The 26,907-nt window shown below is 42.6% G+C and overlaps 1 protein-coding gene across 3 annotated transcripts in view; it reads right to left on the minus strand.

The window, feature by feature from the left end:
* Slc24a3 (solute carrier family 24 member 3) overlaps positions 1-26,907 on the minus strand; it is a 735,644-nt gene that overhangs the window by 156,119 nt on the left and 552,618 nt on the right. For all 3 annotated transcript variants that reach the window (XM_070006676.1, XM_070006675.1, XM_070006677.1), the window contains one exon: positions 19,871-19,947. In XM_070006676.1, coding sequence (XP_069862777.1) covers positions 19,871-19,947 — 77 coding nt within the window. The remainder of the gene's footprint in view (positions 1-19,870; positions 19,948-26,907) is intronic.

The raw sequence follows: 26,907 nt of genomic DNA on the forward strand, positions 1-26,907 counted from the left end.
AACCAGGACTCTTTTGCAAGGTTATCTCACAAGAAGCAGGAAAAAGGGCCTGTGGAGAATATTAGTTTGAAAACTGCTTCAAAACCTATACATTTCAAATATACTTCAAGTGATACTCTTACTGAAATAGATTTCCATTCACACTGGTAGTAGGCCTTTGGTGTTGGAACCATATGACCTAGGACTGCCTGGTCTAAGATTGGTAATATTTGATTTTTCTCCCTCTCTTAACTTCCTTTTCCACTGCTAAAAATAGTTTGGGAAATTAAGCAAATCCATGCAAACTTGCCCATTGATGCTGCCAGCCAATGTCTACAACGTGGAAGCAGAATGTCAGGAAATGACCTCACTCAGTAGTTGTGTGATAGTAACACCCACGAGTGACCCTTGAGGTGTACCTTTCTTGTCTTCCTCCCTGTGATACTGGCTTGGTCCTCACATACTGTTCAGAATGTAGCATGCATAAAGGAGTTGCTGTAGCGTGCATGTCTAGGAGTAGCCCTTAAAAATCATCTGCTTAACATCTGCGTGAAGGAATGGTGTCTGCATTTTCTTTTTTCTTTTTTTTTTTTTGGGGGGGGGTCCAATCGTGGGGCCTGAACTCTGGGCCTGGGCGCTGTCCCTCAGCTCTTCAGCTCAAGGCTAGCACTCTACCACTTGAGCCACAGCACCACTTCTGGCTTTTTTCTTTTTGCTTATGTGGTGCTGAGGAATTGAGCCCAGGGCCTCATGCATGCAAGGCAAGCGCTCTATCACTGAGCCACCTTCCCAGCCCCAGTGTCTGCATTTTCATAGGGCATTTGATCATTCATTTGCATCTACGTTGGGGATACCAGCAGAGATACTGGCCAATGGGCTTCTCTTGGCTGTGGGCTGTACATATTGGGCCAAGGAAGATCCACATTTGGAGCACTGTTTACTGGGTTCTTTGATCTCCCTTTCCTGGCTGTAGGAACAGGTCCTTTAGAAGACTCATTCTGGAGTTCCAGAAGACACTGATTTAACAGCAACTCTACACTGACCCGATCTCTTGTATGTCCTAGATGGGTCATCTGTCTTCTCTGAGCCTGTAAAATGTAGTAGGCAGTAACAGTAAACACATCCATAATATCTGCTGTGTCACAGTTTTGAATGCATGCACCAGCCTGCTTGGAGGCCCTTCCCTTATACTGTTCCAGGCTGACCTGTAGCACAGGCTTCCATCCCAGGTTGCTTCCCTGAGGCAGAGAGGGCAGGAGGCAGACGAGGCCCTGTGTGACTGGGACTACCATGTTACCAACGATCCTGATTTAAAATTTCCTTTTAAGTGGAACAGGAATATGATAAGCCAGCAGTCTGAATGATTTGCCTAGTGAACACACCAATGCAATCAGTAATCAGAATGAAACAACAGGACCATAGTCATGAATTCCTAAGAGTAACTAATCACCATCCTGTCCATCATGTTAGATCTTGACTGTCCCCTCATATCTTCCTCTTCCTCTTTCCTTTTGCATCTTGGCCAAAAGGTGAACAGACTTTACTCCATCACATGTTCCCACCATATCCCAAAGCACATAGCCAATTAATTCTGGACAGAAACTTCCAAAACTGTGGGTCAAAATAAGCCTTTAAGGGATTATGTTTCTACTTGCAGATTGCCGTTTGCTTCCCCTAATTGTACCTGGCCAGACTCAACTGGCCACAAGTAGAGGTGACCTGATGCCTGCCCTGGAATGAGCTATAACAGGACAAGTGCTCCTGAGAGTAGAAGAACCACTTTGTGGTAACTGCCAAATTCTGTATTTACAGGAAACTGGCACTTTGTAAATATCAAGCTGTGCTATTTATGTAGCTGGTTCTCATCAATATATGTGGAGATTCTGTAATTATCATGAGTGCTATTCAAAGGCTTCCTCACTCAGACAAGAGAGCGTAACAGATAGTTGGTGGAATCCTGAAGATACTACTGTCTTTGGTTCCTGCAGTGGTATAGTGGACCCTTGCTCTGATGAGAACCCAGGGCTTTGAGGACTCAATGGATATAGGAGAGGGAAGGCAGACCCCAGTCCCTCAAGGTTCAGACTGAGAGCACTGCAGAGCCTGTCCATAAGTCCCTGCCTTCCCTGTGTGTTAGATTTGACCTAGGAGATGGCCATGATCTCTGTTTTGAAGCCTTAGGCCTTCAAATCCATTGGCAACTTATAGGAATCTGGGAAAGCTGATTTTAGATCTGTAACTAGAACAAAGCTGAGAAAATGGATCCAACAATGTGCTTAACCACTCAGGCCTGAAAGCCTTTGTCACTGGAAGGGGAAATTCTCTCAACAAGCTGAGGTCATGCTCCTCCACACATGAGCAAGGTGCCCTGAAGAATTTCCCTCAATTTCTCGGCAAGTTACTTTCCTCCTTTATAAAATGGAGGAAAGAATTATAGCTGCACCACAGGGAGCAAATCATTTAACCTCCCTGAGTCCTAGTGACCTATCTGCAAAATGGGGGTGATAGCAACCATGTAACAGAACACTTGATGTCTATGCCAGTGTCTAGAGAGCTTCTGACCCCTCCTACTAACACTCATCTAACACTCCCAGTTAGCATTCTCCTATGTGGGGTAGACCACGCTTTACATATTCTTCCTTCTCCCCATTCTGCATCCTTCATTTACAAAGATCTCAGTGAATATTTCTTCACCTGACTAAACCCAAGATACCGACCTCCCATTTGGTTTAAATCCAACCTATATTTTTTCCTTGAACTATCCCTGATTTACTCTCTGATATAATAGTGAGGATTACAGACCCTCAGGAGGAGCAAGCAGAAAACTCAGCTCAATGCATTCCTCTCCACACAGTGGGCTCAAGCTAATACCATTTCCTCTTAAAGACTGGGAGGCAAAAACAATTGGACAGCTGTGTTTCTACATTATGTATTTCCAGGAACCACATTTTTCTCTCTCCCATTCTTCTTTGAAAGCATCTTAGAAGGAAGCATCTTGAAGTCCTAATTACTTAGTTGCTTATTTTGGAAATTTTAGGATACCTTCTAATGGACTAAGTACCTTAGTATTGAGTCTATTTGTGGCTAAAACCTGAAATGGGGGCTCCCTGGCTGGTACATCTGCTGGCTGAGAAATAAACACAGAGGATCAATGGAGTAGTCTTCTGCTCACCTCTCAACCTGATGCATGTGGACAGGTCTGTTATCAGCTGGGCTATAAACAACTGGAACCAGCCATGGTCCAGCATCTTTGACTTGAATATTAATCTTCTTTTAGGCAAAGGACTCTTACTTGTGATATGAGCCCTACTCCACAGATGGGATAGCTGTGGCCCTGCATTGGTCCTGTGGCCTGATCTAACTCCCAGGGCCTTTGAGGCATGCCCATCTACTCAGGATAGGAAGGTACAGAACCTCCTTCTGGGACTGCTTCATCATATTGCAGTGTTCAAGCTCTCAGCTACTGCCTAGGGAGCTTGGGCAATCTCAGCTCTCCTGCTATATTTGCAGGAACTTCAGGCTCCCCAGGAGGTGTTGTGTTCTGGTGAATCTAACCATATCACAGGTGCTCAGAGATAGGGATTCAGGTCACTCAGAGACCTTTCGTCTTTGACTGTATAAATCATCAATCTCAGACCCTGGGAATGTTTCCTTCTTTTAAGGATGAAGAACTGAAGATTCCAAAGGGCAAATGACTTTCTCAAGGTCACAGAGCTTGTATCTCTGGGACAGAATGACCTATTCATTACCTGTCAGGGAAATCAACAAGCTGAGGATCTGGATATTCTCAGGCAGCCACGTGCACTTTCTTTTAGTGGTTGGGCACAGATAAAGAGACCATTAGCAACTCGGTTGATTCAAAGACATTGAAAGCAGCATGAAGGACTGGGAGTGATATCTCAATGCTAGATAGCTTGCCTATCATGAATATAGCCCTGAGGTCGATCCCACTATCACCAGACAACCAAAAAGAAGCAGAATGGCTATCATGCTGATGTCCAGTAGGTACAATTTCTTTGCATCAGACCATAATGAAAAGTAATGGAAGTCTCTGCCCATGTCTCACCGTGCAGGGCATTCCCTTCCCTCCCTTTGTCACACTGCGTCTCTACCACCACACACTGTGCCAACACCACCACTAAACCAAGCTTCTACGAATATATTCACAGAACAGAGTTTTTCAAACCTTCATTTCTAGTACTTTTTTCAAAATGAAGGCCAACTGGTTTTATAAGGAAGGACACAGTAAATCATCTCTTTAGTCATGCTGTGCTTTTTCTAGTTTGAACAGATTCCTCCCTGAGCTGACTCAGCTATTTATTACAGGAAGGGAGAAAGGAAGATTTACTTTTTGCCATTTTTGGTATAGAGTAGTCGAATTCCTTTGCCAGAAAAGAGTAGGACAAAACATTGGGGTGGCAGGCTGTTGGTGAGAGTTCACACAGAAACCAAAAAAATTGGGACATGTGTAACTAATTGCACAAGACAGCGTGTATAGTCAAAGGAAATCAAATAAAGGGTTGTGCCTAGGCTCCTACGGAGGGAGACCCCTGGACTGTTAGAGGCAAAGGAGGAGGACGGTCTAGGGCAGAAGTATTAAGGGGGGAGGGGTTGGAAATAAAATTGGCCAGATGGGCCAGATCACACAGCCATGATTCTTGTGTATATTTTGAAGCAACACTCAGATTTCTATATGGAATATGGTCATAAAGGAGAGACTTATTCACACACGCTTGCAGTGGTCCAATGAGAGACAGCAATGACTTACACAAGGGCCAGGGCAGTGGAAATGGAGAAAAAGGGATGGGATCAAGACATAGCACTTGACAATGCATTGAAACGAGGAAGAGAAATCAAGGTTTACTTCTAAGAGTCTAGCTTCAGCAAGGCAATGCATCGTAGTAACAGTTACTGAGATGGCAAGGATAGAACAATGCGGCTGAAGAAGTCTACTACGACTTTGTAGCTCTATTTCTTATATCCTGACACTGTATGAATCCAGAGATTGCTGTATGATTTGTCAAGGGAGATACACATGCAAATATATGCACACATGTACACAAAACAGATCTCATACATGTATGAGATATACATATACATACACACATATACTTTTTTTCAGAATCTCATTTTGTTATTTGGTTTTTGGGTACTCATCCTGAGGCTCAAACTCAGGTCTTGGGCACTATCCCTGAGATTTTCTGCTCTATCATTTGAGCCACAGCTCCACTTCCAGCTTTTTTGCTGGTTAATTGGAGGCAACAGTCTCATAGATTTTCCTGCCCAGGCTGGCTTTGAACAATGATCCTCAAATCTCAGCCTCCTGAGCAGCTATGATTACAGGAGTGAGCCACCAGCACTCAGCCAGAATTTCATTTTAAGTAGCTGTATCTCATATCTTGAAAATTTTCGAATGGCAATACTTGGGATTGAACTGAGGGTCTCATGCTTGCTAGCAAGTGATCTAGCACTTGATCCATGCCTCCAGTTCTTTTTATTTTAGTTTGTTTTACACTTAAGTTCTTATGCTAACATTACCTGGACTGGCCTCAGACTGAGGTCCTTCTACCTTTATCTCTCAAGTAGCAGAGACTACAGATGTGTGTCATCTTGCCTGGACCTGCTTATTGTGTTGTACAAAATGGTGTGTGTGTGTGTGTGTGTGTGTGTGTGTGTGTGTGTGTGTGTGTGTGTGTGTATGTGTGTGTGTGCGTGTGTGTGTGTGTGCGTGTGTGTGTGTAAAATGGATATATTCAGATCTGTGCATGAGGCTAAAATTACCCTCCAGGACCTGCCCTCTATAGAGAATAATGGGTCTTTCCCCAAGCTGACTCTGCAAAACTGAGGTGAAGAATTCAGATGAATTTGGGCCTGTGTCCAGGATAGGGCAAGATGGTACAGAATTTGCCAAAAAAATGCTGTTACCATCACAGCTTCAGATACTGAGAAGCATTTTGCTAACTGCCAAAAATGCACCTCTGCTTAATTCCTGTGGTCTCTCCTGAGGAAAGAAAAAGTCAGTTTTAACAAGTTCAAGAAGGAAAAAAGAAATCTTTAGGCTTCCACCTTTGTACATTAAAAAAAAACCTCAAAAACTGAAAGAGCTGATAAGACAGATTCTATGATTACCTCTGGAATGTGCTCATAGGAAAGTGACAGGGAAACTTTGAGTACTATGAGGATATACCAAAGGCCTAACACCTAGGGCTCCATATGGACCTAATTATCATATATACTTGGACATTTTCACATCATCAAAGAATCTATTGGCAAATTGCTCCTAGGATTCTGGGGGAAATAGTATTGAGATCTTAGGAAATAAGTCTCTCAAGCAAAGTACCATTGACAATTTATTTATTTATTTATTTTTTAGTTGTGCTGGTAGCTTTATTTTTTTATTTATTTTTTGTGAACATGCTGTACAGAGGGGTTACAATTACATGGGCAGGTTAATGCGTACATTTCTTATCAAGCATTGCAGCCTCCTTCTTTGTTTACCCTTCACATCCCTTCCCAGCCTCTCCCCCCACCCCCCACCCAATCCTCCCCGCTTCCCCCCCCCCACCATTGACAATTTAAGGCACATACAATTATCCTAAAAAGATTGACAAATGGGCCAATCGTGGACTACCAGCCCAGGGCTCAGTGAAGTTGATGAGTGACACATTTTACTTGAAGGATCTTTCCACCAACTTTTTGAAATCTGGTTCCAAATTCTAAAGCAAAGACCTTACATAAATTGAAAGAGTGAACCACTTTTGGGATCTTTAAAGTTCCTCAAAGTATGAGAATAAAAGATCTCTAGAAACAAGAAAAATTTGTGAAGGTCTTTAGAAGCTTTTGAGCAATGCAAGAAGCAATTGGCATCGCAGGGAATAGAGAGATGGTCTAGATTTAGGCCTTCTGAGGCCTTGGCTGGGCATACTCCCAGAGTTTGGGGCAAAAGGGACTCCTACTTCCTGGTGGTTGTATCTCAGGCCAAATAGGCTTAGGAAATCAAAGCCACATTCCCAAACATCTCCACCCATCTTTAATTCATGACATGTTTGGACACCTTTCATAAGTAGGCAACTGAGTTTGGTTGCTAAAATAATTCCTGACTAGTTGTAGAGACTGGCCCTTCAGGGAAAGAATTTAGCTCAACAGAAGTTAGAGAACATTACAATCCTCATTAATGAGGATGTTTGTTTAGATGTTATGTCTTTGTACAAATGGTCAGAAAGAACTCCTTATTAAGTTGTGAAACAGACATATTTTCTTCAAGGGAAGATCTCCTTTGTTACTAGGTCCTTCCAAGTCCCAGACTATCTGAGCAGCAGATATTTTAGAGAGAAACAAGGTATACTGTTAGTATAGATGACATACTACAAGTATTTGCTTCAACTTGCTCTCTCGCTCCTGTAAACTGAAGTATTCTATGGATTCAACTCTACATGTCTCGCAAAGTAGGCCTGGCTCCAGAAGTCCATCTTTGACAGATCACTAGTCTTATGAAAACACTTAGCAGCAACTCTGACTTAGTGAAAGGGACAAACTGCTACTCAACAGCTAAGAAATTGAGCACACTTCATTCATTTAGTCAGACACTGTACACTGAGTGAGCAATTCCTAATGTAAAGTGCCACGTTGGGCATGACAGGGACATAAAGATGACCAGGACATGGTCCTAACCTCTAAACCAATCTAGCAAGAAAGGAAAAGAATAAACTTGTTATAGGGGAGAAACAAAGAAAAGTAAGAATTTTAGTAGATGTCTAGAATAGACCTAGCAGATGAGCAAAACAGCTAATAGCTATGTACATATGACCATATAATATGATGCTAAGCAAAATGAACTACAAGACATGGAAACAAGAGGTTTTTCTTTGTTGTTGTTGTTTTTAATGTACTATGTGTTTTTTTTTTCTTTTGTGTTTTTCCCCTATGGTTTATCTCCTGTTATCATTGTATTTGATTTTGGTACCCTGGGTATTGTAATATATGTTTATCTGAATTAGGGAAGGGAAGGGGAACAGCAAAATGGTGAGACCAAGGACAAAGGGCAAACCAATGCAACAGTGATAGTCACAAGACAGTATGTTGGAAATGAACTGTACAACTTGGGGGCGGGAGTTGAGGAAGAAAAATGAGGGAGGGGTTAACAAGTTTGACAATAAATGTACTCACTACCTTATGTATGTAACTGTAACCCCTCTGTACATCACCTTGACAATAAAATTAAAAAAAAATAAGAGCAGGAAGATGCATGCTAGCACCATTTCTTTTTGTTCCTTGTGGAAAATAAGGATCCTGGAGGAAAAAAAAATTGGAGAAGGATATAATGATCCTAAGAAACACATAGCATATTTAGGTTCCTAGGGTGCAGAATCTTCCTGGCAATAAGGCTAGGATTTTTTTTTGTTAAACTTGAAACTCTTACCTAGAGTCTATATTATGTCAGGAAGGTAGGGAGGGGAAAGGAAGGAAAATCAGAATAAAAACTTAAGTTCCCACTAGGTAATATTTATTTGGAAGCCACAAGGTCTAATAAATGAAAGACTTGTATTGAGGTTTTCCAGAGAAGAAAACTGGAAGAAAACTACTGACAAAAAGCAGACTACTCATGTAACTGTAACCCCTCTGTACAGCATCTTTACAATAAAGTAAAAATTAAAAAAAAGACTATTCACCCTAGACAAGGTATAAGACCAGCCCAGATGTCCCTCAATGGACAAATGGACGAATAAAATGTGGTATATATAAACAATGGAATTTTACTCACCAGTTAGAAAGAATGAGATTGTACCATTTATAAAGAAATGGAAATACCTGGAAAAATTATGTTAAGTGAAGTTAGGCCCGAGATATAAAGGATGCATGTTTTCCTTTATATGTGAAAGCTAGATTTAGCTTATTAATTTGTAAGTAAATATGTGGGTTGGTAAGCAATTGTATACAAATGTATTAACTGAAATATGGTAGATTCAAAGTAGAACTCTGGGCCTGGGCCCTGTCCCTCAGCTCTTCAGCTCAAGGCTAGCGCTCTACCACTTGAGCCACAGCACCACTCCCGGCTCTTTTCTTTTTGCTTATGTGGTGCTGAGGAAATGAACCCAGGGCCTCAGGCATGAAAGGCAAGCGCTCTACCACTGAGCCAACTTCCCAGCCCCTCAAAGTAGATCTTAAATAGTGTAATTTCTTAGAAAGGCAAAATCAAAGGTCAGCAAACAACAACAAAACAACACACACACACACACACACACACACACACACACACACACACACACACACCAATTCAGCAGGAAGCAGGTACTCAAAAAGGGTGTAATAGAGTCAAGAAGAGAAGAGGGGGGAGATTGCAGTCAAGAATACAAAATATATCCTACAAAATTCAGAAGAGTGAGGGAAAAGGTGTGTAAGGGAGGGATAGGCGTGAGTGTTCAAAAGGGTGGTATTGATAAAGATATATTGTATTCATAAACTGCTTTGTTAAACGGAAAAACCTTTGTACAAATAATTGAAGACAATCAAAAGAAAAAAAGCAAAACCCATCCAATACCAACAGCATTTAATATGCATGAGGTATTTTCTGATAAGTTATAGTAGTTGACTATTTTTTCCAGGTTGATTTGCTGAATATTTACTAAAGGCTGTTTCTTTAAGCTATGACACATGATAAACCTGAACATTGTATCTAATCACTGATTTAACTTTTGTACCTACATTTACCAGTGGAAAAAGTATTCTTAGATTGTAAGTAACCTACAGAACAGATAACTATATTATCTGCCAATGGTTTCTGTGATGGCCAGTGTCATCTCACAGTTTATTTACTATATTAAAAATAAAAACAAAATAAATATTGGAGTGGTAAAAAGGTGAACCAAGTAATAAGTTAGACAAATAATATAAAAGCCAGGAGGTACTTGAGCATACTATGGATACCATATGTAAACACGTGGTATCTAACCAATGTGTAAATGCTCTACTGCAGGGGAGAAATGAGCTAAAACACAAAACTCTGTCTTTACTACTTTCATTTGGGATCTCATAAAATTAACTCTGAAACCATTTACCTCAAAGCTCATTCTCTAAACTGCCTTCTTTTAAAAAAAATGATCATTTGAATTATTTTTTAAATTAACACATTTTTTTTGTAGGTCATGGGGCTTGAACTCTGAACTCTGGGCCTGGGTGCTATCCCTCAGCTCTTCAGCAACATGTGAGTGCTCTACCACTTGAGCCACAGAGCCACTTCTGGTTTTTGGAGTGGTTTATTGGAGATAAGAGTAGCACAGAGTTTCCTGCCTAGGCTGTTTGAACCATGGTTCTCAGATCTCAGCCTCTTGAATAGCTAGGATTACAGGCATGAGCCACCAATGCCTGGCCGTTAACATACATTTTTAATAGGAGATTTCACTGTGGTATCTGCATACATGCACACAGTGTATTTTGAACAAATTCATCTCCCTTCCTCTTATTCCCATTCCTCCTCTCCCCTCTTCCCCAAACTGCTTTCTATCTTGCCTTGGGTTCAGGACATGAGCTGAAGTGATGTCAAGACAGAACGACTCATACCAGACTTTTTCCTTTGCACATCTGGAAGGAACTCTGGTCTCAGAATTCTGCATCTCCTATATAGTCTCCTGGGTTTGACACTGTCCTCATTTACATAGTAAGAAGGGTAGAGTGATGCCTGATGAACCTGGGCCTCAGTACTGAAACTCAATACCAAGATGTTAGTACAAATCACTGTATTGGGAAAGAGATCCTTGAAGTATCAGTGAGAGACCTTGGAAGTGGGTCACATAACAAAAGGCTACTAGATAAGGTGTGTGGAGGCTGAACTCTGAGGATCATGGTTCAAAGCCATCCTGGAAAAAAAGTCCATGAGACTCTTATTTCCAATTCCAGCCAAAAGCCAGAAATGGAAGTGAGGTTCAAGTGGATGAGTGCCAAGCTTGAGAGAAAAAAAAATCAAACAAGAGTCCTTAGTTCAAGCCTCAGTACTGGCACAAAAACAAACAAAATGGTATGCTAAAGAGCAAGTTATCATAATGACCACTAGAGCTCACTACTACCAGGGAATGTTAGAAGACACTGCAACAGAGGAATAAAGGAAACGAGCTATTTATCTTTCACAAAAGCCCTTTCTGACAAAGGGCTGCTTCCAGAGTTGTTGAGACCTGGAATTTAGAGACTATCCTACTGTTAGAATGGGCTTTGGGGAACAGAAAACATCCAGAACTGGAACAAGGCACGGAGTTGGTAACCGGGTGGGCACATACAACTGGCAAGTACTACATGAGGACAGGCTGGGAATATGCTCTACTCAGTGCCAGATACTATGCCAAGAGCACCACAGGCATCTTACAAGGTAACCTGCTGACATTGGTGCTGTGCTTCTCTCCTGTGCAAGATGAAGAAACTGCAAGGCAAAGTAACTTGCCTATGACTGAAGGCCAGTAAGTGAAAAAGCCAGGATTTAAACTGAGGTGTGTATCATTGAAAGCACACACTCTAAACCATCACACTTCATATCCACCTTAGGGGTGCTGGGATATGAACCCACCAGCAAGCACCTAGGGAGCATATAGGCCTAATGATCTGATGTAGGCTTTCTGAATTAAGTCTCATGGGCAAGAAGGGAGGGGGGTGGCTGAAGATCTATGGAAATGTAATGTTACTCTCTTTGTGCTAATCCTCTCTGGACACCAGTTTTAGCTTTGTGTTGACACTGACAAATTAAGGACATGCTCAGCACTTTTCCAAGAGTAAACAGCAAATTCCACAAGCTGCTCTAATCATTTTTTTGCTCTTCCAGGGTGAAATCCCTTAACTAAACATGTCTGCCCAGAGTTTGAATTGTTGCCGGGTCCTTTCTGACCTGACCATATAGATCCCCTTGGCTAAATTTACTCTCAAGTTATTCTATTAATGTGATTGTGAAAGGGATTGCTCTTGTAATTTCTTTTTTTCAGATTTTACTATTAAAATGCTACTGGTTTTCCTAGATTGATTTTATACATTGTAACTTTGAAATTTATTGGTTTTAACAGTCTGGGTGGGATTTTAGTTGCCTCTATGTGAGATCAGAGTTTCATTTCTTATTTGTCTATTTTGTGGCTAATGATAATGAATTGCATATCTGAAATTGCTAAGAATGGATTCTATTTACTCATTTGTTCATTCAATCATTCATCAGTGCTGAGGATCAAACCCAGATTTGTTTGTTAGGGAAACCCTCTGCCACTGAGGTATACTCTGAGCCTTCCTCCCCTGCCCCATTCCCCAGTGGATTCTAAATGTTCTCATCACAAAGATACATATGTGCAGATATATTAATTTGCCTGATTTGGTTACTCTACAATACACAGGGGAAGTATCCTAATGTACTTCAGAAATCCAGAAATTTATTATTTTTCAATTACAAACACAAAAATTAGAAACATCAGTTTGCAGGACCCTGTTCCTGAACCCCAGACTTGAAGGAAACACCAGTCTCAGAGGCCTTCAGTGGGCACACTGTCCTGCTGCTCACAGGAACAGTGGCTGTATCTGAGTACACCTGGTACTGGTCACATGACAGCTTAAAGAAGCACAAGTCATCTGCTTTTCCTAAGGTCTAGGGGTAAGAGAATGTGAAGATCAAAAACCCTTACACTTACTGAGCATCTGTCTCATGCTTCACTTGATGGATTTGTAAACTGAGGCCAGGAGATGCCCAGGGAATTGTCTAAAGCACTGAGTTTGTTGTTAAGGCAAACATTTTTCTGGCTCATATTCTGGATGACCCTCTTCTCCCAGCTTGTGACACCCTGCCCTTGTCTCTGTAAGCCCAGTACCTCTTCTGCATCCTGCTTGTTGGAACAGCCAAGCCCAGGCCATCCCTCAAGAGGACCAAATAAAGGGGCAGAGCATCTGCTGGTAACCTTTCTTCATGACTATCTCTGCTTCTTGATTTCAAGTGGACAAGAAGGAAAGGGAAGCAAGATGCTGAGTTAGAATTCATCACTAGGCCTCCTAAGGTAATCCCAGTGGCATGTGGCTATTTACATTTATACTAATTAAAATGAAATAATGCTGGGCACCAGGGGCTCAGGCCTGTAATCTTAGCTACTCAGGAGGCTAAGATCTGAAGGATTATGGTTCCAAGTCATCTATGACAGAAAAGCTCACTAGCTTGCATCTCCAGTTAGCTAGTAAAAAGTCAGGCTGGCAAATAGAGAAAGGAGTGATAGTGATCAAGATGCATTACACTTATAAACTGACATGTTAAATGATAACCCCTTTGTACAACCCTTAAATAACAATAACAATAATAACAATAACAACATAAATAATAATAACAATAACAACATAACAACAACCCTATAAATAATAATAATAACAACAACAACAACCCTATGAAATCTCTTTGGGAAGGAAGGGATAGTAGGGGAAAAACAAAGGAGGAGGCAACAATGCTTGATAAGACATTAAGAAATGTACTCTTTACCTTGCTCATGTAACTGTAACCCCTCTGTACAGTATTTTCACAATAAAAAAACTTATTAAAAATAAAATAAAATAAACCAGGTTGGAAGCATAGCTTAAGTGGTAGTGCATCAGCCTAGAAGCAAGCAAACTATGCAAACACAAGCCCTAAGTTCAAATCTCAGTTAAAAATAGTTCTTCATCTATGGCTAGTGAATGCCATTTTAGAAAGAATGAATAAAATCAGCACAGAAGATTCTGTTGGATGAAGATGGTTTAAGATAGTCTGAAAGGGGAACTTTGAGTCCCAGGGCCAAGAAACAAAGGAGTCATCCTGGGAAGACAAAACTAAGTTCTGAGGCTGAGGTGGGCTGGGAACTTAGATATACAGACTGCTAAGGAAGGTGGGGGCTGGGAAAGGGGCCTTCTCCCCCCCCTTGAGAAGGATTCTGGCCCTCCTGTTTCCTAACAATCAGGTAATAGATCAGTAAATTTATTCTTTGACTCTTCACAAAAGCAATCTTGACGCAGAGGAGCAGCTCTGGGCAAACCATTTTCAAGATACCAAACTTAAACAGTAGAAATGATCGGACATGACAGCCATTTATTCGGTGAGATCTCTTCCAAAGCAAAGCTGCTTTCCCTTTGCTCAAACAAACTTAAAAGGGAAAAGTGGGGAGTAAGGGAGCCCCTCCTTCCTGGGCCTGGGAAGAGGCCTGCCTCAGGTCCAGCTCCTTCAAGAACAATGCTTTGTACAGAGGAGGTTGTGTTACAGAGCTTGGACTCCCCCGCTGAGAACTATTCCACCCTTTAGGCCTCTGGAAGGAAGCTGTTTAATTCAGTTTTGCTGAAAGGTTCAGACCTAACTCAGGGAGGTCAGTCAGCCTATACAGGCTAGTGACCCATGGCCAGGCAGAAAAACAATGAGGTGATCCAGTGAGAGACTTCTGGGAGATCTGAATTGAAAAAAAAATGAACAGGTACTATTAGGTTGTGAACAAGCAGGGCATAGAAGAGTCACCAGGTAAAGTCAGGGCTAGAATGGAGCAGAAACACATATTTGAAGAAAACAGAAGTTGTATAGGGAGAGAAGGGTGGCCAGGTATTTTGGGCACCCTGCTAGACTGGGAATAACATAAAATAGAGAAAACTGGGCATACACATGCTCAATCCACAAAACCAGACCGAAGACACTATTTAAGTATTGCCTCTCCTTCCCTATTTGTAATGGCATTCATCTCTTTCTATCTCGCTAATGCCAACAGGTTTACTCTGCAGTTTGGAGGAGCAAGGTTAGGTCACAATGGAATTCTGAGACATAAGCCAGCTAACATTTGAAAGCTGATGTGAGAATAAGAGAATTTGGATGTAAGCCCACAGTGTAAATCTCCCCAATTTCCTGAGCTCCCTGGGATTGGGGAAGAGAAAAAAACATGGACTATAGGTGAGAGGTCTGGGGAGATCAACAATCTTGGGATCCATCTCTGCACACCATCCCAGGGGGACATCAAAAGAAATAGCAACAGTCCCTCTCTGCCATCGCTGGAGGGAGGGCCTCCATCCACACAAGTCCTGGCTTGATGGGCAGCACAGGTATCATGCCTGGTCTCCTAGAATGACCCACCCTGCGTGAGCCCACATCCTTTATTACATGCAATCCCCCAGTGGTCACTGCAGACTGGGTCGAGATGAAGTTGGACTTGTGAACAAGGTGGTTTCCACTGCTGGATGGAATGGGCTAAAGTAGATGGCCAGGAATTTCCCATAGGGCTGAGGTATCCTATTCACTGTTTTGAGACATCAGAGGAGGCCAAGATGAAAGGACGCCACTCTAACAGCTCAGAAGGAAAAAAAATCCTTCCTGGTACATTCCTATGAAAACCCATAAGCTTCCTATGAAAATTCTGGGAGTGTTTGAAGCAAGTCTAAGCTTTAGAACATGAAGATGCACATAAGAAACATTCTCACTAAAATGTTCCCATCCTCCTATCCTCCCTTCCTCCCCTCTCCCTTCTTCCTCCCTCCTTTCCTTTTCCTTCTATTCCTTTTCCTTCCTTCCTTCCTTCCTTCCTTCCTTCCTTCCTTCCTTCCTTCCTTCCTTCCTTCCTTCCTTCCTTCCTTCTTTCCTTCCTTCCCTCTTTCCTTCCTTTTGGTGCTAGAGATCAAACTCAAGGTCTCACACATGCCAACCAAGCACTCTATCACTGAGCCACACCCCTAGCTCTTCATACTGATCATGGTTTCCCTAGCATGCCAACGGACAGCACTAGAGGTAGAGGTTGTTGGACTAGTTAGCAGCAGCCCTTTTCTAAATAAACTCATGTAACAAGAATTTGCCTTAGTAAAGGAGAGACTTGTTATCAGGTTATGATGCTTTAAAACTACCATTCACACAAGCACAGAAATATCTGCCAGCTGGAAGAAAGGAATTACATTAAAGTGGAAAAAGAAACCTCAAAGCTTAGGAAAACACTTTTGAAAGCTGACAAGGTGCAGAGTGTATTTATTCCTGCTGTGGAGTTTGGTCTATTAAGAGTAGTCAACTTCCCACACTGATTTTGAGAACCTCAAATATTGATTATTTAAAGCTTCTTTTACTGGAATTAAAAAAATAGCTTGGCTGATAATCTCAAGGATTCAGCTATTCATGTCATGCAGGGTAATTAGCAAAATTCTGCAAGGTATTTATAAATCACAAACAAATCACAGTTCCAGAAAATTATTCACAGGCTTCTCTCTGTATTAAGGGAGCCTCAATGAGTTTAGATGGGTAAGAATTTATTCACCAATAGGAAATCCAGCCTTTAATATCTCACTGTCTTGAAAAATAGGATATAAAGCAAATTTCAAAGACCAATGTGCTTTCTGGAGGATATTCATTGTTGAAAAAAATCATGAAGATCATGGATTCTCCCCCCTCCTCCACTTATAAGAAAACACACACAAAGAAGTGTTGGAAGGAATGGAATCCCTTTTTTGAAGTGCAGTCTCAGGGCTTAAGGATTCTATCCACAAAAACAGAAAGATCCAAAGGGAAATTAAAGCTATAGTGTTTGGCAAGTTGAGCTCAAAATGGATATTTGACTTCCACAAATCACATACAATGGAGATAAGCCTATACATGAAAGAAAAACAGAAGCAAGTTTGGACACCTGAGATTTAGAGGATTGGGCCAGGAGTCCCCAGAATCATCTGTATCCCCAAACTCGCACTTAACTGAGATGGAAAGCTACAGACCTGGATATGGGAAGGTACAGTTTGGATGCAAATGCTGAATTGGTCCAGGTCTCACTAAAGGATTGTAAAACTCTTGGCCCTGCTCAAAAGGCTTGTTTATGTCCAGTTAGCCCCATGAAGTGACAACATTGTGCATGCTCCATTCTGTGGGGAACAGCCTGTGACAGGTCATGCTTGCTGGAATCCTCTGGTTGAAGATCATTTCTTCACCTGGATGAAGCAGACTGGGCCCTTAAGAGTCTAGACAGGATGATGTGGCACTTTGATGAGCACTTCTGAATGGATACTCACAAGGCCTGGGGTGCTCCTCAGAGTATCTTGGACTTTTTGATCCCCTACCCAAATTGCCCTGAACCTTTTCCTCTATCCATTGAGGCTTTTCTCAGGAAGGAAGAACGCCTCTGGCCACCCGTGACCTTAGGCAAGGAGGACGGCTGAGGGGTGGTGAGATCAGAAAGATGCTCCTCTCCCTGTCTAACTCAGCGGGCAAGTATCCTCAGAGTGATTCTCCATCTCCCCTACCAACTCCCCATTTCACTCACTCTCCAGCATACCTGTCCTTGGATGCTTCTTACACCCTGTACCCTCACACTGATGCATCCTTGAGCAGTAATTTTCGACTACTGCTTGGACACATCCTTCTTTCCTTTCTCCTTTGGAAACTGCCTCCCTATCCATCCTTCAAGGTTGAGTGCCACCTTGGCTTCCAGATTTTGCCTTCTCAGAGCACCCACAGCAGTCACACAGATCATTCCCAGCACTATGCACATGGCATATGCTGACCACAAGTGGTTCTCTTCATAAGATACTAGAGGAGGGTGCTTCAACCATCTAGCACAACATTATCTCATTGCAGGGGGGGCAGGGGCAGGAAAATTTTTCCAGACAGGAGAGTTCAGGAAGTTTGTATTTAGTTTCTTGCAGTTTTTTTTTGGGGGGGGGGGGGTGGGAGGGGTTTCAGTCATGTGGCCTGAACTCTGAGCCTGGGTGTTGTCCCTTGGCTCTTCAGCTCAAGGCTAGCGCTCTACCACTTGAGCCATAGCACCATTTCCAGTTTGTTTCTGCTTATGTGGTGCTTAGGAATTGAACCCAGGGCCTCATGCATGCAAGGCAAGCACTCTACCATTAAGCCACTTTCCCAGCCCCAGCTTCTTGCAATTTTGATTCATGCATTCATCTGTTTCCCATTGGTCCCTAAATGCTGTTTGCTGTTGTAGTAGTTCTTACAGCCAATGACGTTCATTGAATGATCATTGAACATCTTGAATATGCTGGGTGGCATGATGAGTAAAGGGAATAAAATGAATCTTGCACTGTGCAAATAGTAAGTATGTAACTTGGGTTGTTCAATGTGCTGAAAATGGTACAAATTGGCTTATGTCTTGATTACAGCCTAAAGTGGATTAGAGTTGTGCCTCAACTCTATGGATACATCAGTAAGTCCACTGTCACATTTGTTTATAGGAGAGACATTTCCCACTCCTACTTGTCTACTTGTCTCTGCCCTAGACAATACATATGTATGTGAGGCCTAAGCAGCAAATTTAAACCTGCCTCATCTGAGTTTCTTACCCCCAAGAAGTAGACCCTGAATGGAGGCCAGGGTAAATAGCTCTAAGGCTTGGGGGATCTGGGTGGAAAATTCTGCCCTATCGATTCTAAAGTGAAGAGATCAGGTTATGGACTAATAGCATGAGGTACTACAAAGTATTAATCTGCAGACTGATGCCTGCAGATTGTAAGGATGTGTCTGAGGCCCATATTACCCATTCTTACCCAGTTTTCCTTCATGCTTATGTGGAATGACACTAGCATAGGCAGCAGAGGTATTCTTGAGCATTCTGGGGTCATGAAGGGCAAAGAAAATGTGGACACTTGGTCTTTAGCTGAGTGGGGATGAGGTGAGGAGAAAGGGTGATGCTAGCTGCAGGCCACAGCACTGCTTTGGGAGGATGAAAGCGCTCACTGTTTGGGCGAGTTGTAGAAATTGAATATCTCACATGTCAAGGCAGCAGGGTGCTAACGGCTACCAGGGAATTCTGGATTCCACTCAGCGCCTGGGACTCCTCACTTCAGTGACAGAGAAGCCTCTGTGGTGCCAAAAGTGGCATCTGTATTAATTGTTCAGTGCATGAACCTCTCTCAAAGGGCAAGGAGGAATGAGAGGGTTCCAGTGTTACTCTCTACCTGGTACTCTCAGAGAGTGTATTTGCTTAAAGGAGACATCTAATGCTGTCCCACCCCCACCCCATGGGAATGGTTGTAAACAATTTGATTGCTTTGACCTGGAAGTGAATCAAGATTGGGTGGTTTATGGATCAAGTGAGGTAAACCATATTGTCAGAAGCCACACAAAAAGCAAGGACAGCAGAAGTGAGCCTCATGACTGATCTGTCTTCAGAGAGCCTCAGAACCCAAGTTGGCCTACTGACTGTCTACATGTATAGAATGAAAACAAACTTTGTGTCCTCTTCCTTGTATCACTGGGCTTGTAGCTGCAATGAATATGATGGAAATGACACTGTGTAATCTCCAAGGCTGTCACAAATGGTCAAGAAATTTCCTCCATGCTTGTGGTACCTTGCTTTTTCTGAGCCTCAGACTGCCACTTGGAAGTCTAATTCCTGGAGACCACAGGGAAGAAACTGGGGCAATGGTGAAATTACAAAGAAGGGAACAAGCTCATACTGATAGTCTACTTTGTACTAGATACGATGCTAGTTGTCATCATATTTAATCCATGGATTTAGAAATGAATAGGAGTAGCATTGATGCCAGGAACAAAATAAAGTCTATGTTCCCAACAAGGCTTGCATGTGAGTGAGGTAAACAGACAAGTAACCACATAATGGCAGGTCACATGGAGAAAAAGTTAAAAGCATATTCAGGGGAAATAGTGTGTTAGAAAAGGACTCTCCAAGTGGGTGGTGCGAGCAGAGAGAGACTCAGAGTAAATGGCAAGAATAAGTCTCTTTGCCTTTGGAGTCTACAGCTGGGCAATAATGCATAGGGAATCCAAATGTCTTTCAGATCATGAATTTATGGCTTGAAGAGATACTGCATTTGGAGATCCCCTACAGAGCTCCAAGGACCCTTACCAGCAGACACAAGGGAGAGAGATGTCTCTATGGGCACTTCAGCTCCCCATGGGCCTCCACCCTCTGAGCCATCCAGGCAGAGGCAGGGGAAGGGTACTTACGCAGAGCACATGCAGCACTACCGCTCCCTGTCTTCTGTCCTCATTGCTGAAGATGTCACTGGGGAATTCATGCAGGGCTAAAGAACAGAGAAAGAAAACCAGCTCAATCAGTATAAATGACAACATTTTCAATGCTGAAGGTCTGGGACAGAATCATTAGGTCTCAGTTTAGAGTCTTGGCTTTTATGACTTTTTATGTTTTTTTTTTTTGTAGAAATACTGTACAGAGGGGTTACAGTTACATGAGTAAGGTAATGAGTACATTTCCTGTCAAGGTAGAGTCTTGGTTTTAATATGACATCTAAGGACTTGGATGAATAAAAGCAAAGTATTTTTAAGTTCACAAGACTAATTAGAATTTAGTATTTCCCTCAAATAAGGATGGAGGTAACAATTGGGCAAGATGACTCACACCTGTAATCCTAGCTACTCAAGAGGAAGAGATTAAGGGGATGATATTTCAAGGCTGCTCTAGGGGGAAAATCATGAGACTCTAGTTCAACTAATAAAACCTAGACAAGGTAGTGTGTATTTATTATCCCAGCTCTGCTGGACGCATAAATATAGGATCATAGTTCAGGCTATACCAGACATAAAACATGAGGCCGAATTTGAAAAGTAATTAAAAGCACAAAGTCCAGGGACATAGTTCAAGTGGTAGAGCACCTGCTTAGCAAGCACAAGGCCCAGAGTTCAAATCCCAGTATCAGCACTCCCCTCCCCAAAAATATAGATGACAAACCACAGTAGCAGACCTAGAGAAGCAACACCTAATAGAAATATTTATACTGAAGTTGTCCCTTAATATGCTTACAGGATTGAATTCCAGGACTCTAGGAGGGAAACCAAAAATCTATGCATGTTCAAGTTCTTCTAGAAAATAGCACAGTATTTGCTAATAACTTACGAATGACTTCTGATACATTTGAATTACCTCTAGATGATGGATAATACCGAATGCAATGTAAATACTGTGTAAATACTTGTCATACTGTGTTGCCTGGGAATTACAAGAAAAAGTTCATAAATGATCTGTAGACACACAACACCAATTTCAGTGTCAGCTGGTTGGCTCTGTGGATGCACAGCCTGTGAGTATAAAGGGCTGACTGTGTTATATTATATTCTTGCAGCTTCCCCTCATCACCTTGGTGCTTTGGCTGTTTGCAGATCACCACTGGTGACTTGAAATTTATTGAAGGACCATGTGAACTACTATCACAAAAATTCATTGTCTATTATTCTGACATTTCATTTCAGTATGATCAGCCTTCCTTTGTCACCTTATGCATTTTGTTATACATAAAAACGTTTTGTCTGAGCAGGACTTGTAGACCAAGAGGGCCTACACTCCATTCAGTTTAAGGCCCCCTGAACTAAGCTGACCTTCATTTTCCTCCCTTCTGTCTCACTCTTACCTGCCCTGGCCTAGAGCTGTGGTCCATACACAATACAACTCCCTCTCTGTCTTATCAACTCTGCTCCCCTTTCTGACTTAATCCACAATTGCCACAGGACCAGGATGATTTTCCCCCCTCATTTCCATATCTTGGAGTTCATTTCAGTTAGTATCATTTTTTGTTTCTCTTCTTTGTATTGTCAGGGTGATGTACAGAGGGGTTACAGTTATATAAGTAAGGTAATAAGTACATTTCTTGTCAAACTTTTACTCCTTCCCTCAGTTTTCTCCAGGACCAGGATGTTAATCACCAGGAGGGGTTGGGCACACCTCTTCTGGATCCCCCATATCAGGAGTACAGCCTGAGAAGATGATCTGGTGGCCCTGTAGGATTCCTAGCTGCTTTCCAGTGGACCCCTACCACCCCAACACACACACACACACACACACACACACACACAATCTATTCACTCACACAAGTGCTCATGGGGCAGTTCTATCAGCAAGGCATTTTGGAAGCTCAGCAGGGGGCAACATATGTGCTCTCATGTTCCCACTAGATGGAATCCTAGACTTTTTCCCAGATAATGCATTGCGCTTTGTTTATGTACCTTTATTCTGGTTATTTGTTCATCCAGACAGCTTTTAGCATCAGCCAGGAGTGTGCACCCACCCTTACCTTTGTCTCCTCTCCCTGACTCTAATAAAATCCAACTGCCCTTCACGGCCAAGAGCACGTATCACTGCTTCTTTATGAGGCTCCTGTGGTCCTCCACCAGGAATCTGTGTCTCCCTCTTTGGAGCAGTTGTCAGAACATATCTGTCATGACAGTTATCACTGACAGGTAACCAGCCAGCCATCTATCCTTCGAGGGCATTAACCAAAATTATCTCTGATTATCAGACAGTTCAATCATCAGTGCAGAGAAATAGTGCATAGTATTGGGATTGAGGTACATTTTGTGATAAGTATGTGGCAGTGAGCTATTTCTTTACTTGCTCTTCAGCAGGTTTCCTACACAAGGAGTCAGGTGTTTGTAAGAAACACAAACTGAGGCTGAGAGCCAATGGCTCATGCCAATTACCCTAGTTACTTAGGAGACAACAACTGGAGGATCATAATTCAAAAGCCAGCCCAGATAAAACAAAAAATGGTTAATTTCATCTCCAATTAACTAGCAAAAAGCCAGGCTGAAGGCATGGTACAGCAAGCAGACCTAAGCAATGTCAAGGTTCTAAGTTCAACCACCAATAATGGCAATTTTTTTTTTAAATAAAGGAAATAAGGACTGAAGACAGCAGATGAAAGGAGGTGAGGCCACACGTTAGAAAGAAGACAGAGGTGTAAATCTGCATCTGTGATGTGTCCACACCAGCTCTACTGTTCGCGCCCCGCTGTTACCTCATTGGTGGGTAACTGAGGGTGGGATGAACCATGTATGTCAATAAATGTAAACTTGGGTTTTGAATCTGGCATTTTGGTTTTGAATCCTCTTGACATCAACAAAAATAAATGGATCAATGAAAGTGAGTGAAGACCAGGATTCCACTGGATTTGTGTGTGTGTGTGTGTGTGTGTGTGCGCGCGCGCACACACACACACACACACACATGTACATGCTAGTAATGAGGTTTGAATTCAGGGCATCCTGATCTTACTTGGCTTTTTTTGCTCAAGGCTGGTACTCTACCATTTAACATACATTCCATGTTTTTGCTGATTAATCAGGGTTAATATTCTCTTGGATTTGTGTATCTGGGCTAGATTTGAACCATAATCCTTAGATCTCAGCTTCCTGAGTAGTTAGAACTATAAGTGTGAGCCACTAGTACCCAACTAGGCTTTGATTTTTGATTGTAGTTTAGTCTCATATGGACTACATGAACTTACCTGAAACTCCTGGGAAAGACCAGGCTGGGGACTGTACACAAGATGGAGGAGGACCCAAAAGATCTAAAGCAAGCTCAGCAAAGTCCACTGATGGGCTTCCTAAGATCTTGGCCCCATCAGGAAGGATCTGAGATGAGACTCTAGAAATGAGTTTGGGGACTTTCCTCCCTCTTTCTCCCTGGACTCCTCGAGGCTCCTGGCAGGGACTCAATCTTGTTGTGCCCTCCAGAGCTTGAACTCTGATCCAGCATCAACTCCTGGTGTCTCCCCATCAGAAGCAGTGATTGGTCATGAGAAATGGTGTGAAAAATTTCTGTGGAGTGAGGCCAGCCACTACTTCAGCACAGCTCATGCCAGAAGCTGGACGGAGAGCAAGAGGAGCCCTGGGGAACTTTTCTTTAAACAGACGTGGTTGGCGCATGGCTGAGGTAGAGAAGGTGGTATGGAGAAGGGTGGGGAAGGCAGAAGTGAATCAGTCAAATGCTTGCTTTCAAAATAATTTGCTTCCAGAACAACAATAGGAATTCTTATTTGGGTGGCTAATAACATCATGGAAAGAATGACCAGGTTGAGTATCTCCCCCTAGGGAGCGTCTCCTGGCATCTGTTGCATGTAACCTGCCTGCCTTTTCATTGTGGCTCCTCTTAGCAAATACTGTAGGCTCAGACTGAAATTGTAACAATGGCTTCAGAGCACTTATGTACTGCTTGCAAATAAGAATAAATATTTTGGACCATAGTAGACCACATGTACTAAAGCTTTGGAAAACAAAACCAAAGAGCCCATCGACAAATATCATATTGGAGATTAGAATGAGCCTAACTACAAATATTACCATATTGGAGATTAGGATGCCTCCAGATTAGGACTCTTGTGTGCTCTCATGGTGCTATAAAGGCACATAAAACCAGGAACAGGGAGAGACCCCATGATTTATATCTACGTAATTACCTTCGAAACACAACATCAAGGCTGATGCCTTATGCAGAGGTACATAAGGGAAGTTACAATCAACTTCCAACACATGTATTTTTGACTCCAGTATGATAGGGACCAAATATTAAGATTACAACCATAGCTCAATTGTAATATGACCTCACAGTAAGGATCTAATTCCATTCTGTTAGAAGCAACTTTGATCCATTTGCAAAGGACATGCCAGATGACCCTGGTGACACTGACTGTGACACAAGGGGAGTCCCATCACCAGAGACTCACTGGAGCAGCAACTTCATTTTGTGTGTGGGGAGCAGCCCTTGACATTATCCTTCATATCTGGCCTCTTCCATGTGCACTGGCACACACTTGCCAAAGCATAGTTTTTCCCAGGGCTGCCTTATCATGGTTCTGAAATTGTTTCTTAGGATGGGATTTTTAACTTCCCTTCGGAAAAAGTCTAGTCAAGGAAAACACCTGCAATTGGGAATCTGGACATGCACAGCACTCCCCAGAGGAGCCTTTGATGACTGCATCTCTCTGGGCCTATTGATCATCTCAACAATGGTCTCTGAAGGTTGTTTATGCTGGTTCCACTGGTGGTTTAAGCATATAATATGATATAGAGTATACAGCAGATGCCTACCAAGTGTCAGAAGGACAGAATGCTTTAAGAGAGTAGGCCTCAAACACAGCACAGGAATGAAGTAGGTGAGTTCTGTCCAGCTGGCCCAATGGCTCAGAGAAGTGCTGCCAGCACAGGCTAAGCTCCTTCCCCCAGAGACCAGGCAAACTGTCCATGTGGCTGACACACTCTGGTGCCTTGCTTGTGGGAACTTGTGGTCTTAGAACAGCTACAACTAAGAGGAGTTTATGGAAACAGGGTGACACACTGGACTGAAGGGCACTACCCCAAGTACTTCTTGGCCTTGGTTTCCCTCTCTATAAACAGGAGGCCAGACAGTGTGGGGCCTCCAGGGCCTCTGGCAGAGCTAATCGTTGGTGTTGATGCCATTCTTCCTGTGGGTGTTGCTCATGCCAAATCCAAAAGAACCAAGGGTTTTTCTTAAGACTGGTGTTAAGAAGCTCAATGTCTCTGAGAGCTTGACATTTTCTTGGATCAGCTGGCTCTGTTTTGCATAAAGGCCTATTGTGGGGAATCGAACTTAGGGTTCGGATTCTACCTATACCACATAGAGACTCATTTCTTTCATCTGAAGATGGGTATGTTAATGTCATTCTTGCAGAGTTACTGTGAGGAGTAGAGATGGTATATATGAAATAGTACTATACCATGCTTCCTGGATCCACCAATCAATATCTTTGTTCAGGTGGGAGGCAGTATTGATGGTTAAGTTCAAGGTTCTGCATTTGGTAGGGAGGCACTCTACTGCTTGAGCCATGCCTCCAGCCCTTTTTGTTTATTTCTGAGATAATGCTTTTTGTACTAGTTGGCCTTGAACTATGATTCTCCTAATCTCAGCCTTCTGGGTGGCTAGGATTGTGGGTGTGAGCCATTGTGCCTTACAACATAACAACAAGATGCTGGTCTGGGATGGGACACATATAGGGCGCATTGCTCTCTGCTACTGATTCAATTCACTGATCAACTGTCTACCTTGCATTGGCATCTGTTTCCACAGGATAGTGATTCATCTATGGAGCTATGCATTCATAGCAGTTGGGATCACAAGGCCCATGTAGCATGTTAAGAACAGCTACATATGTAGGAGAATACAGCAGCTTTGCCCAAGCACCTTCAAAGACCTCAAAATCTCTTTCTGCCCCTTTCTTCTCTTAATTTTCTTTCCAGTATGTTCCACCAGCCCTGGGGACCAGCAACAGCATCAGTGCTGTTCCCATGGAAACTACTGATCCCTGAATTGGATGGATTCCCCTTTCCAAGGCAACAGCAATCAGTGTCCCTGCTTCTGTCTCCTGGCTATGTTCATAAGGCTTGCATTTGATGAGTCTAAATAGAGGTTTGCACAGAGAGGTCAGAGTGTTTTCTGTTTTGTCTGGAAAAGCAATGCAGCTAGGAAAAGCATTCCATCTTTAGAAAGACTGAAGGAACAGCCCAGGTTGTACACAAGCAACATAAGCACATCCTAAGAGACCAGATCTTTCAACATGTCTTACAAAAGGAAATCAGGCTGCTGTAGCCATCAACCAGGCTCCCATCCAAGCCACTTCCTCATGACAAATTACCTAGTACAACTTGATTGAAAGGTTTCTCAGTACTGCTCCCCAAAGTGTGTGTGTGTGTGGGGTCCATTGTTGCCTAACTCTTCCCTGAAGTGATGGGTGACCTCATTCTATTGTGTCAGACACTGACTGTCTCCCCCCCACCCCGCCCCACCCCAACACCTTCCCTAATAAAACAAACTCCTCTCACTTTCCCTGGCTGGAACATTCTGCACTCTGACAGGTGAGGTATTGACTTGTCCTCCCACAAAATCTTCCCTTTGTTGTCCCAATGTAGCAGGCAAGCACCCATCAAATGATTTTCCAACCACACTGTAGTCATTTGCTTACCCTGTGTACCTTATATTCAGGGACACTGTGAACTCCATAAGGATAGGAACCCTATCTCTTTTCTTTCAACTGCCAGCACCTACACCAAGTGGGGATCCATGAAAATAAAATAAATGTCAAGTGACTCTAAGCGTGAACGAATACAGAGACTTTTGTCTGGAGGTGGCTTTTGAGCAGACACAAAAGAGAATTATTAACTGAGAAATGCTGTTGAGAAAGACAACATATCAGTAAAACTTCCAAAACTTGATCCCAACTCTGTGCTCATTAGGGTTG

The sequence above is a fragment of the Dipodomys merriami genome, unplaced genomic scaffold, assembly GCF_024711535.1.
Source record: "Dipodomys merriami isolate MVZ:Mamm:240054 unplaced genomic scaffold, mDipMer1.0.p SCAF_7, whole genome shotgun sequence".
In the NCBI taxonomy this organism is placed as follows: Eukaryota; Metazoa; Chordata; class Mammalia; order Rodentia; family Heteromyidae; genus Dipodomys; species Dipodomys merriami.